The 14,256-nt window shown below is 36.0% G+C and overlaps 1 protein-coding gene across 2 annotated transcripts in view; it reads left to right on the top strand.

Annotated features, from left to right (window-relative positions):
* The window catches only part of COPG2 (COPI coat complex subunit gamma 2), a 216,293-nt gene that overhangs the window by 95,125 nt on the left and 106,912 nt on the right, over window positions 1-14,256 (top strand). For both annotated transcript variants that reach the window (XM_023737111.1, XM_004382679.2), the window contains exons 10-11: window positions 11,711-11,844; window positions 12,582-12,649. In XM_023737111.1, the coding sequence (XP_023592879.1) occupies window positions 11,711-11,844; window positions 12,582-12,649 (202 nt within the window). The remainder of the gene's footprint in view (window positions 1-11,710; window positions 11,845-12,581; window positions 12,650-14,256) is intronic.

The following is a 14,256-nucleotide window of genomic DNA, read 5'->3' as shown; positions in this document are numbered from 1 at the left end:
AGAGAAAGCCTTCCCCTGGAGCTGACACCTTGAATTTGGACTTTTAGCCTACTTTGACTATGAGGAAATAAACTTCTCTTCATTAAAACCATCCACTTGTGGTATTTCTGTTGTAGTAGCACTAGATGACTAAGACAGTCTGTAATTTTCTTTTTTTGTGTGTCTTTGCCTGGCTTTGGTATCAGGCTTATGCTGGCTTCATACAACGAGTATGCAAGTATTCCTTCCTTTTCTATAGTCTGAAATAACTTTAGTAGTACTGGTGTTAACTCTTCCCTGAAAGTTTGATAGAATTCTCCAGTGAAGCTGTCCAGACCAGTTTTTGTTGTTGTTGTTGTTGTTGAGTAGAACTGCTCAATAGGGTTTCCAAGGAGTGGTGGATTCGAACTGCCGACTTTTTGGTTAACAGCTGAACGCTTAACCACTGCGTCACCAGGGCTTCTTTTTTGTTGAGAGTTTTTTTATTGCCTCTTTAATTTCTTCTTTTGTTATGGGTTTATTTAGTTATTCTATGTTGGTTTGTGTTAGTTTAGGTAGGTAGTGTGTTTCTAGAAATTTTTCCATTTCCTCTAGGTTTTCAAATTAGTTGGAGTACAGGTTTTCATAGTATTCCCTTATCCTTTTTATTTCAGTTGGGTCTGCTGTGATGTCACCTATCTTGTTTCTTATTTGGGTTATTTGTTTCCTCTCCAGTTTTTCATTTGTCAGTTTGGCCAAAGGTTTGTCGATTTTGTTGTTCTTTTCTAAGAGCCAACTTTGGTGTTGTTGACTCTTTCAATTGTTTTTCTATTCTCTATTTCATTACTTCTTCTCTAATCTTTATTATTTCCTTTATTCTGGTACCTGAGGGCTTCTTTTGCTGCTATTTGTGTCATCTTGTAGGGTTATTGTTTTGATTTTGGCCCTTTCTTCTTTTTGGATGTGTGCATTTATTGCTATAAATTGACCTCTGAGCACTGCTTTTGCTGTGTCCCAAAGGTTTTGGTAAGATGCGTTTTCATTCTCGTTGTTTCTATTAATTTCTTTATTCCATCCTTGATTTCTTCTATAACCTAGTAGTTTTTAAGCCAGGTGTTGTTCAGTTTCCATGTATTTGTTTTTTTTTTCCTTGCTGTTTCTGTTATTGATTTCTACTTTTATGGCCTTATGATCAGAAAAGATGCTTTTATTATTTCGATGTTTTGGATTCTTTTAAGGCCTGCTTTATAGCCTAATGGTCTATTCAGGAGAATGTTCCATGTGTGTTGGAAAAGAATGTGTGCTTGGGTGGAGTGTTGTATATATGTGTCTGAGGTCAAGTTGATTGATTGTAGCATTTAGATCTTCTGTGTCTTTTTTGGGTTTCTAGATGTTCTGTCCCTCACCGAAAGTTGTGTGTTGATGTCTCCTACTACTGTTGTGCAGTTGTCTATTTCTCTTTTCAATGCTGTTAGAGTTTGTTTTATGTATTTTGGAGCCCTGTCATTGGGTGCATATGTATTTATTATGGTTATATCCACCTAGTGTATTGACCCTTTAATCATTATATAGTGTCCTTATCCTTTGTGGTGGATTTTGCTTTAAAGTCTATTTTGTTGGAAATTAATATTGCCACTCCTGCTCTTTTTTGGTTGTTGTTTGCTTGATATATATTTTTTTCCATCTTTTGACTTTTAGTTTGTTTATGTCTTTGTGTCTAAGGTTTGTGTCTTTTAGACAGCATATAGATGGATCGTGTTTTTTATTCCACTCTGCCACTCTCTCTTTACTGGTGCATTTAGGCATTGACATTCAGTGTAATTATTGATAGGTATAAGTTTACTACTGTCATTTTTATTTTTATTTTTTTGTGGTGTTGACAGTTTCTTTTTCCACTTAATTTTCTGTGCTGAGTTCTTGTTTTTCTTGTATTTTCTTTTCATCTTTTTCATTATTGGTGATTTTGTGTTTGCTGAGTTTTTATGTTTTTCTTCTTTTTTATTTTAATGGGCAGGTTTGTTAGCTTCCTTTGTGGTTATCTTAAAATTTACTTTTATTTCTCTAAGTTTAAACCAATCTTTTATTTCTTGATATTGCCTTAACTTCCTCTCCATATGGAAGTTCTGTGACTACACTGTTTATTCCGTCTTTTCTGTTTTGACATTGTCATCATTTACATATTGATGTCTCTGGTTCCCTATTTTCAGTCTTTTTAGCTTTGATTTGTTTTTGTGAATTCCCTGACTGGGTTGATAACTGGTTGATCTGTCCTGTGTCCTAGTCTTGGATTGTTGTCTGATATTGTTGGTTCTCTAACCATAGGACTCACTTTAATATTTCTTGTAATTTTGGTTTGGTTTTTAGAGATTCCCTTAACTTCTGTTTATCTGGAAATGACCTAATTTCGCCATCGTATTTTGAGAGTCATTTTTTCTGGGTATGTAATTCTTGCTGGCAATTTTTTTCCTTCAAAACTTTACATATGTTATTTCATTGCCTTCTTGCCTGCATGGTTTCTGCTGAGTAGTCAGAGTTTCATCTTATTGGTTCTCCTTGGTAGGTGACTTCTTTTATCCCTAGCTGCTCTCAAGATTTTACCTTTGGTTTTGACAAGTTTGATTATGATATGCCTTGGTGACTTTCTTTTGGGGTCTACCCTGTATAGGGTTTGTTGAGCTTTTTTGAATAGGTATCTTGTCATTTTTCATAATATCAGGGAAGTTTCCTGCCTGAAAATCTTCAACAATTTTCTCTGGGTTTTCTGTTATCCCCCCTGTTCTGGTACTCTGATCACTCATAGGTTTTTCCTCTTGATAGTGTTCCGTATAATTCTTAGGCTTTCTTCATTTTTTTTTAATTCTTTTTATCTGATTTTTTCTCAAATAATTGAATGTCAAGGAATTTATCTTCATTTTCACTAATTCTGACTTCCATTGTCTCTATTCTGCTCCTGTGACCTTCTATTGAGTTGTCTAATTCTGAAGTTTTATTGATAGTCTCTTGGATTTTTAGTTGGTATCTCTGTATGGTTTCTAGCAGCCTGTTAAATTTGTCATTTTGTTCTTGTATTGTTCTCCTTAATTCCTCTTTTGCTTTGTGTGTTCTTGGCTTCCTTTGAGGTTTGCCTGATCTCCTTTCTGATATCTTGGAGAGCTCTGTATGTTAGTCTTTTGAATTCTTTCTCAGGTAGTTCCTTTGCCTTATCTTCCTCCAGGAGTTTTCCTCATTCTTTATTTTGGTCACTTGCTGGAGCTATCTTGACCTGCTTCTCTATTGATTTGATATTGATTGTTGTCTCAGAAGCATCAATAAGTCATTGTATTTTCTTATTTATTATATGTTTGTTTACTGTGTCCTAACTTTTTGTTTTATTTTGTTTTAATATGCCCAAGTAGGCTGGGCATGTGAGTTGCTTTGGTTGTTGGTGTCTTTGAAGGTCTCACATCCTGTCTCCAGGTGGTCAGAGCAGCTACTAGGTGTGTGAGCTCAGGAGTCTGTTCACTTTTCTTGTAGGGGTGCAGCACAGGTGTCCAAGTCGTTGATCACCAAGTGTGTGCTGCAGACTCTCACCTACAGTCCTAGGCAGGCAGGGCTGCATAGGGGTGTTCAGAGCAGGTATCTGGCTGCAGTGGGCAGCTGTGTGTGGAGCAAGGCAGGGGGCTGATGGCTGCCCCCAGGTGCCTGGGTGAAGGGCGTGTCCTTGACCCCTAGAGTGCATAGTCGGGAGGGGTATTGCAGCCAGTTCTTGGAAACCTGGTGCTGTTGGCTGGAGGGACTGGGAGGCACCACTAAGTCTCAGACCCCTGCTGTGGGTGGCTAGATGGAGTGGGTAGTACCGCCACCCCTCAGGCCCCCAGTGTGGGTGGATGAGGCCCCTGCTTAGGTGGTATCAAATGTCATGAATCTACAGCTCCCTCTTGGCTGCTGCAGTTGAAAATGGGCTTCAGGTGTATGTCCTGCTAATGCTAATGAGGGTGTGAGGTGTTAAATCGGCCCACACAGGTCTGGACAGGGGTGAAGGGTGCTATAAATTTGTGGACCCCTTATGCCAGTGGTTGGGCGAAGGGGCAGGACCTCTTAACCAACCCTGAGTTCCTGGCTTAGGGGACATAGCTTTTTTAGATGCAGTGAGACTGGTGTGGGAGCGATGCAGGGTGGGGGAAGGAAGCGCTTCTCGGCTGTGAAATTCTGGGAGTCGGAGTGGTTATTTTGCCCCCCACACGGTAGGTTAGAAGCTTGCGCTTAACTTTCACAGGTCTGGTATTGTTCCTACGTGGTTCTGGAGGTACGTACAGATTTGCTGCTGCTTGGCTGCACCCTATGTGGCGAGGCTTGCTTTTGAATGATGCTGCTTGCCTCAGCCTGTGTGCGCTGCGCACTCAGCTAACAGGGCACTGGTGATCTCGCGATCTGTACTTCTCTGCTGCTTTTGAATTGTCTCTCCTTCCACCTGCTGCTCAGTCCAATACTTCAGCTTTGTCTTTGATGATTAGGGTTCCTAGATTGTTATATGTAATCGATTCACTTGTTTTTTTGGGTCTTTGTTGTGAGAGGTACAACAGGAAGCATCTGATTATTTCACCATCTTGGCCCCACCTCAGGACTATTAGCTTCTTAAATGGTATTTTTTGAATATAGTAGAATCTATGACAGGATAATGTTAGAGTATAGGGATTACATTTGATTTGTAAACTGCTATTAGAATGCAAGAGTTCTGTACTGCTGTTACATACAAGTTAATAACCAAAAAACCCAAAACTCACTGCCGTCGAGTTGATTCTAACTCCAGTGACCCTATATGGGGCAGAGTAGAACTGTCGTGTAGGGTTTCCAAGGCCATAATCTTTATGGTAGCAGACTGCCACATCTTTCTCCCTCAGAGCAACTGGTGGCTTCAAACCACTGACCTTTAAGTTAGCAGCCAAGCAGTTAACCATTGCACCACCTGGGTGCCACCTGGGCTCCTATAATAATGTTGGGGCTTTAAGAAATTGTTGTTGTTGTTAGTTGCCATTGAGTCGATTCCAGTTCATTCTGACCCCATGTGAGCAGAGTAGAACTGCCCCATAGGGTTTTCAAGGCTGTGATATTTTGGAAGCAGGTTGCCAGGCTTTACTTCCAAGGCATCTATAGGTGGCTTTGAATCAATAACCTTTTTGTTGGTAGTCGAGTGCTTAACCATTTGCACCAGGGACTTAAGTGTAAGTTAAAACTGGTTAATAGCATAGTTGATTGATTAGAAAATTGGAAGAAGTTACCTTTAATGCCACTTACGGATGGGAAGGAAAAGATTCACATATAGGATACTGTAAATATTTGAAATGGTTTATCACCTTGAATAATTTATCAATGCCAGATTGTCGACTCTTTATCAATTTAAAATAGTTTATTCTTTGAATTTTTGTAACTGCGAAGGAACATTTTTATTTAGATATGGGCTTCGGCATTGTTAATGCATGGCTAAAAAGATTACAATATTTTAAATTTAAATCAACTAGTATAATACATTACCTGCTGATGCTTTATTGAGATGTAATTTACAGATGATAAAATTAGTCATTGTAAGTATACAATTCAGTGTTAATAAGTTTATAGAGTTGTGTAATCATCACCACAATCTAATTTTTAAATATTTCCAAGGATATCAGTACTATACTATATTGATTACTGTGGTTTATAATAAGTTTTATAATTGGGTAATATAAGCCTTCCAAAATTGTTCTTCGTTATCAAAATTATTTTGAATATTCTAGGTCCTTTGCATTTCCATGTAAATTTTAGGATCAGCTTTGAATTTCTACAAAAAAGCCTGCTGGCATAGGGACTGCATTGAATAGATCAATCAATCTATTTTGAATAAATCAATTTGGGAGAATTGCCATCTTGATAATGTTGTGTCTTCCAGTCCATGAACAGAGAATATTTTTCCATTTATTTAGATTTCTCAACAGGATTTGTAGTTTTCAGTATAAAAATCTTATACTTCTTTAATAAAATAAGTATTACATTTTTACACAAATAGTGTGGGCCTTCTGCGTTTGTTTGGCAGCTGCACCCTACCCCCATGAGTCACCCTTAAGAGCTGCCATGCCAGTTCTCTTACACATGTTGCTGTAAAAAAATTAGCATAGCGCGCTTACAAAAATACCTTGCGGGGGAAGGGCACAGCCGGCAAACAAACACAGAAGGTGCATGTTATCTGCGTAAAAATACGATATTTTATTCTTCTTCATGCTATTATGAGTGGAATTGTTTTCTTAATTTTATTTTGGATTTTTTGTTGCAATATATAGAAATAAAATTGATTTTCGCATATTGATCTTGTTTCCTGTACCCTTACTATAATTATTTATTAGTCTCATTTTTTGTATGTGTGTGGATTCCTTGGGATTTCCTGTATACCAGCAGCATATTACCTGTAAACAAAGACAGTTTTACTTTTTCCATTCCAATCTGGATATATTTAATTTCTTTATTTCTTTTTTTTTTTTTTTTTTTGCCTTAACGCTTTGGCTCAAACCTCCAGTACAGTGTTGAGTAGACGTGGTGAAAGCAGACATCCTTCCCTTGCTCCTTATTTAAGGAAGAAAGCATAAAGCATGATATTAGCTGTGGGTTATTTGAAGATGCCCTTTTCATGTTGAGGACATTCCCTTTTATTTCTAGATGTTTGAGAGTTTTCATCATGAACAGGTACTAGATTTTGTCAATTACTTTTTCTGCATCTACTAAGATCTTTTCTTTCTATTATATTACTTATTTGGTATGTAACATGAATTGATTTTCTGATGTTAAACCAACTTTGTGTTCCTAGGATAAATAGTAGTTGATTATGGTGTATAATTCTTTTTATATATTGACGGATTCAGCATGCTGATGTTTTGATAAGGATTTTTATGTCTGTTCAGGAGTAAAATTGGTCTATAGTTTTCTTGTTAAATTTTTTTCTGGCTTCGTTATCAGGTTAACATAGAATCATAGAATTAGTTGGAAAGTGTTTCCTCCTCCTTTATTTTCTGAGTTTATGAAGGATTGGTATTTGTTTATTTAAACATTTGATAGAATTAACTGTTAAAGCCATCTGAACTGTGCTTTTCATTGAGTGAGGATTTTAAATAACTAATTCAGTTTCTTTACTTGTTATATGGCTGTTCAGATTCTCTATTTCTCCTTGAGTCAATTAGTGCTTGTGGTAATTCTAGGAATTTGTCCATTTCATCTAAATTGTCTAATTTGTTGGCATATAGTTCATTATGTTCCCTTATAATCCTTTTAATTTCTTTAGGTTCAGTAGTGATGTCCTCTCATTGCTATTTTTGGTAATTTGTGTCTTTTTAAAATTTTTTATCTTGGTAAAGGTTTGTCAATTTTGTTGATCTTTTCAAAGAACCAAAGAACTTTGGGTTTTGTTGATTGTTTTTCTTGTTTGTATTCTAGTCCATTCATCTTTGCTCTAATCTTTATTATTTCCTTTCTTCTGCTTGCTGTGGACTTAGTTTGCTTCTTTTTCTAGCTTCATAATGTGGAAGCTTCAGTTAATGATTAGAGACTTTTCTTCTTTTCTGAAATAAGTGTTTAGAGCTATAAATTTCCCTCCAAGCATTGCTTTAACTGCATCCCATGCATTTTGATTTGTTGTGTTTTTGTTTTTATGAGTTTCAACTATTTTCTCATTTCCTATCTGATTTCTTGTTTGATCCCTGGGTTATTTAGAACTGTGTTGCTTAATTTCCAAATATTTGGGAGATTTCCCTAATTTCTTTTTTATTGTTAATTTATAATCTATTTCATTGTGGTTGGAGATCATACTTTGTATGATTTCCATTTTTTTCCCATTTTTGAAAACATAATTGAGACTTGTTTTATGACCTGGCCCTTGGTCTGTTCTTGAGACTGTTCCATATGTACTTGCAAAGAATATATGTTTTATAGTCATGGGATTAAATGTTCTATATAATCAGTTAATCTCGTTGGTTGATCATGTTTTTCAAGTCCTTTGTATCCTTAATGATTTTATCTAATTGTTCTATCAATTATTGGGTGGGTATAGACATCTCCAACTATTATTTGTTAAGTGATCTATTTTTCCTTTCCATTCTGTCAAGTTTTGCTTTATGTATTTTGAGGCTCTGTTATTAAGTGTGTATATATTTATAATTGTTAAATTTTCCTGATGGATTGACCCCTTTATCATTATGAAATATCTTTGTTTCTAGTAATATTTTTGTCTTAAATTCCATTTTGTTTGATATTAATATAGCCACTCCTGATCTCTTATTCTTACTGTTTGCATGTCGTATCTTTTTTTCATCTTTTTACTTTCATCCTCTGTTCATTAAATTTAAGGTGTGTTTCTTGTAGACAACATGTGATTGAATCTTGCAGTCTCTGTCTTTTGGTTAGAGTGTTTAGAACATTCACATACAATTACTAATATGATTGAATTTCCCTTTGCCATTTTAATTTTTGTTTTCTGTGTGTCTCCTGTCTTTTTTGTACCTCTTTTCCTCTTTGTGTTAAATACATATTTTTGGGGTATCCTTTTAATTCCTCTGTTGATATTTGAACTTTTTTATGTAGTTTTTTCTTAGTTGTTGCTCTGAGTATTAGAATATGCATTTTCACTTACCAAAATCTACCTCAGATTAATACTAGCTTAATTTCAACAAAATCTAGAATCTTTGTTCCAATATAGTTCCATTTCCTCCCCCTTCTTTGTGCTATTATTGTCAGTTTATTACATCTGTATATGTTATAAACTGAACAATAATTGTTATAATTATTGTTTTTCAATGTTATGCCCTTTAAAGTAGTTAAGAAATGAGAAAAAAGATATCTGTAGAGTCTTCTATTAACTAACATATTTTCCTTTTCTGCTGCTCTTTATGCCCTACGGATTCCTGTTACTGTCTGGAGTCAATCTTTCAGTCTAAAGGATTTCCGTTAGTCTTGTTTATTAAGGCAGGTATCTTAGCAATTCAGTCTTTGCTCATCCAGGAATATATTTAGCCTTCATTTTTGAAGAATCCTTTTACTGGATATAGAATTCTTGGTTGACAGTCTTTTTCTTTCAGCATTTTGAATACAGCATTCTACTACCTTCTGGCCTCCATTGTTTCAGGTGACAAAACCAAACAAACCAAACCCATTGTGGTTGAGTCAATTCCGACTCACAGTCACCCATAAATTATATTGACGCTCTCCTATACAGTATGATAAGTAGTTTATCTCTTGTTGCTTTCAAGATTTTCTTTTTGTCTTATGCTTTCAGCAGTTTGACTATGATATGTCTATGTGTCAGTTTCTTTTTATTTATCTTTCTTGGGATTTGTTGAATTTATTACATGTCCAGATTAATGTTTTTCATCAAATTTGGAAGGGTTTGGCCATTATTTCTTCAAACTGCCTTTTTGCCCCATTGTCTCTCTTTTCCTTCTGGGACTTCAATTATATAAATGTTAATACACTTGATGGTGTCCCACAGGTCTTTCAGGCTCTGTTCATTTTTTTAAATTCTTTTTTCTTTCTATTTCTCAGCTATTATCTCAATTAGCCTCTGTTCAGGTTTGCTGTTCTTTCTTATCTGAGCTTAAATCTGCTGCTGAATTCCTTTAGTGAATTTTTCATTTCAGCAATTGCAGTTTCCAACTCCAGAATCTCTATTTGTTTCCTTAAAAAAATCATTTCTATCACTTTATTGATATTCTTTTTTTTTTGGTGATATGTCATTGTCATACTTTTATTAAATTCACTAGACATAGTTTCCTTTTGTTCTTTGAACATTTTTATAACAGCTTATTTAAAGTCTTTGTCTTGTGATTTCAACGTCTGGGTTTCCTCAAAGATAATTTGTAGTGACTGCTTTTTTTCCTGTATATGGGCCATTCTTTTCTATTTCATTGCATGTCTCATAATTGTTTTGTCAAAAACTGGATATTTTAAATAATAGAATGTGGCAACTCTGGTAATCAGATTCTTCCCTCCCACTATCCCTTGTGTTTATTGTTCTTGTTATTGTTTGTTTAATGATTTCCTAGACTAGTTCTGTAAAGTCTGTATTCTTTGTTGTGTGTTGTCACTGGCGTCTCTGGTTAGCTAAGTGGTCAGAAAATGATTAGACATATTTTCTTAAATGCTTTAAACCAATGAAATTCCTACCTTTTTCCAAAGGGCTCTGTGTATGTTGGTGTACACTTTCCATGCTTCAGTAGTTTATATCTCTGAAAATTCTCTTGAATAATGCTGGTCTACAACAGTACTGTCGAATAGAAACATAATGTGAGCCACACATGTGATTGTAAATTTTGTAGTAACCACATTAAAAAATGTTTTAAAGGTGAAATTAATTTTACCAATATATTTCATTCAACCTATGTCATGGATTGAACTGTGTCCCCCCGAAATATCTGTCAGCTTGGCTGGGTCATGATTCCCAGTATTGTATGATTGTGTAATCTGATGTGATTTCCTTATGTGTTGTAAACTCTATCACTATGATGTGGTTATATGTGATCTCCTTATGTGTTGTAAATTCTATCACTGTGATGAGGTTATACTGATGAGGTTTACAAGATTAGATAGTGTGTTAATCCAATCTCTTTTGAGATATAAAAGAGAGAAGCGAGCAGAGACACAGGGGAACCTCATACCACCAAGAAAGCAGTGCCAGGAGCAAAGCGTGTCCTTTGGACCTGAAGTTCCTGCGCAAAGAAGCTCCCAGACTAAGGGAAGATTGATGACATGAACCTTCCTCCAGAGCCGATGCAGAAAGCATTCCCCTGGAGCTGACACCCTGAATTTGGACTTGTAGCCTACTGGACTGTGAGAGAATAAACTTCTCTTTGTTAAAGCCATCAACTTGCGGTATTTCTGTTGTAGCAGCACTAGATGACTAAGACAACCTAACATATCTAAAATCTCATTTCAACATGTAATCAGTATAAAAATTATTAGAGATTAGCCTTTACTTCCTACTTGCGCAGAGCCTCAGAGTCAAGTAGAAATAAGAGGCTAGGATTCTGTCGGGTCTTTCCTGGGCATGTGCACAGCATTCCACATATGTATGGCCTTCTAGATCTCCAGGAATATGTCATAGATTTTCAAAACTCCCTATCAACATCTCATTCCCCAGATTTTCCCCTTTAAAATTTTGGCCAGCCTCTTATGTGCCCCAGTGGGTATTGCCACTGTAGGTAGCTGTGAGTCTAAACAATTGCTGGTAGGTTTTTTGGTTTGTTTTTTTTTTTTTTAATATAAACTCCTTGGGGATAGGGCTTTTCTCACTGAACAAACTCTGAGTCAGTCCAATAAAGATTAGTTCTGGGGATGGAGATTTTTGGGGAACTCCAAACATTCTTCCTTCTCCAATGGCTGCTAGGCTGCTAGTTTCCAAGTCTGCGGGGGAACTGAAGGGAGAGGGAGGACATAGGGCAAGTTAAAACTCCAGAAAGCTCACCGTTCTTACCAAGATTTAGCTGTTTTTCTTGAATAAAGACTGCTAGGATTGTCACAAGCCTTTGGTTAATTTCTAGAGTTCTGAAAAACTTCTACTACCTCTTGATGCTGTGATCCAATCTTACGCATATTCTGCCAATTTTTGCCAGTCTTCTTGTTCTTTTTGTGGAAGAGTGGATTTTCAGAGGTCTTTCCTCCACAATTTCGATTTCAGAAGCATCTGTGTTTTCAACCACTGTGCATGCTGCAGCTGTTATATTTGGTATCTGAATAATGTCCTATATGTATTTATTGGCAGCCAAGAAAGTCCACTCTTTGATTTCATTGAGAGCTGCTTGCGAAATAAACATGAGATGGTTATTTATGAAGCTGCTTCAGCTATCATCCATCTTCCTAACTGTACTGCAAGGGAGTTGGCACCTGCTGTTTCAGGTTAGTTGAGTATTTTATAGCTAGATTTCTTTTATGTTGCTATGTTTAAGTTCTGTAGGTCTGCAGGATAGGTGTTAAGACTCATTTTTTAACCTTAGCACTGTATATATAACTTTTGAATTTTGATAGCTTTTTTGTAGGTTTTTAGAAACCCTGGTGGTGTAATGGTTAAGAGCTACAGCTGCTAACCAAAAGGTCGGCAGTTTGAATCCACCAGGTGCTCCTTGGAAACCCTACCAGGCAGTTCTGCTCTCTACTGTAGGGTTGCTATGAGTCAGAATTGACTCGATGGCAGCGGGTTTGTTTGGTTTTATCTGTAGGTAGTTTTAGCTGTTCTTTGCTTTTATTACTTTTTCTCAAGTTACTATTTTCTCATATAAAATTTCTGAAAAATTTTAACTTAGAAAACAAGAAGTAACTTTAATGCCCTAAGTTTTCCTTAATGTTTCAAAAGTCTGTTTGCTGTCATAACTCAAAGTATTTAGAGTTAAATGAAAATATTAATGGGTCTGGTTTTTTTTAGAAAAAAGGGCAAATTTTGTTTTCTGTTAAAGTTTTTATAACTAAACAAAAAGTGCTTTTTCTCTTTTTTATGACACATTTTTCGTGTGCATTTTTGATACTGTGATCTAGTCTTATGCATATTCTGAATATGATTCTTTATGTACTGTATTTTCAGCTATGTGATATATGATGAAATGAACTATATTCACAGTGTGGGATGTTTTTGTTTTTAGTTCTTCAACTTTTCTGCAGCTCTCCTAAGCCAGCCTTGAGATATGCAGCTGTGAGGACCTTGAACAAAGTAGGTATCTCTTTCCTAGCTACTGGCTTATATCAGTGATTGATTGCAAAATAGTGAATGTGCAGTATTTTGCTTTCACTCCAAGGTTAATCGATGTGATTTATAGGTCTCACTTCTGCAACACCTCACTTGTATTTGTGGCCTTGGGTATGGCCATTTTTACTATTAATCAACTGAAGATTATAATTCATTTCTGACTTCTAAGCACTTTATACTCAAGAGCCACACTGTCCAACATGGTGGCCATTAGCCACATGTGGCTATTTCTATTTAAATTAAATAAATTAAAAACTCAGTTCCTCAATAACACTAGCCACATTTCATGTACTCAGTAGCCACATGTGGTTAGTTAGCGGATCTAATATTGAACAGTGCACATATAGAACATTTCTGTCACTGCAGAAAGTTCTGTTGAACAATGCTGATCTACAACAGCACCATCCAATAGAAACATAATGTGAGCCACATACGAAATTTTAAATTTTGTAGTAGCCACGTTAAAAAATGTTTTAAAGGTGAAATTAATTTTAACAATATATTTTATTTAACCTTATGTAGCTAAAATTTCATTTCAGCATGTAGTCAGTATAAATATTCTTAGAGATTTTGTTTTTGGTACCAAGTCTTTGCCATCCAGTGTATATTTTGCACTTACAGCATATTTTAATTTGGACTAGCACATTTCAAATATTCATTAGTCACATATAACTATTGGCTATTGTATTGGACAACATAAGTCTAAAGAATGCAACATAGAACCACAGAATAAATTAGACAACCTTAAAAAATTTTTAAATCAATGTTTAATGTAGCAGAAGACCTGTCATAAGGCAGTACATAATCAGTTATTACAAATTAAGTGTATGAACAAGTGGAAGAGAGAAAAGTTTAAAGTAGCCGTGGAAGAAGCCTTTACAGAACAATTTGAATTTTATTTTAAGAGATGATATAGGTTCATAATCCCTCATCTATAACCTTAGAGCCAGGTGTGTCTCAGAATTCAGTTTGTTGTGAATTTTGGGAAAGCAGTATGGTACTGTCTTTATACTACATACTAGCCCTGTTGACTTCGAGTAGCACACCACCACTAGACACGTTTATATTTCTGCACAAAACATATGACTGCCTTCATTAAGTGGAATAAATTAAGATTTAAACAGTTTTACATCAGTTCAGGTTTTTTTTTTTTCAATTATGTTTTAAGTGAAAGTTTACAAGTCAAGTCAATTTCTCATACAAAAATTTATACACCATTGCTATGTGACCCTAGTTGCTCTCTCTATACTATGACAGCACACTCCTTGTTTCCACCCCAGATTTCCCGTGTCCATTCAACCAGCTCCTGAACCTCTCTGCCTTCTCATCTTGCCTCTGGACAAGAGCTGCCCATTTAGACTCATGTGTCTTCTTGAGCTAAGAAGCTAAGAAGCACATTCCTCATGAGCATAGGTCCCATAGTCCAGTCTAATCTTTGTCTGAAGAGTTGGCCTCAGGAATGGTTTCAGCTCTGGGCCAACAGAGAATCTGGGGGTCATGTCTTCCAGGGTTCCTCCAGTCTCAGAGAAACCATTAAGTCTGGTCTTTTTACTAGAATTTGAGTTCTGCAC

Source organism: Trichechus manatus, unplaced genomic scaffold (genome assembly GCF_000243295.1).
Source record: "Trichechus manatus latirostris isolate Lorelei unplaced genomic scaffold, TriManLat1.0 scaffold00097, whole genome shotgun sequence".
NCBI classification, from domain to species: domain Eukaryota; kingdom Metazoa; phylum Chordata; class Mammalia; order Sirenia; family Trichechidae; genus Trichechus; species Trichechus manatus.
The sequence above is the reverse complement of the archived record's forward strand: the minus strand, read 5'-3'. Positions and strand labels throughout refer to the sequence as shown.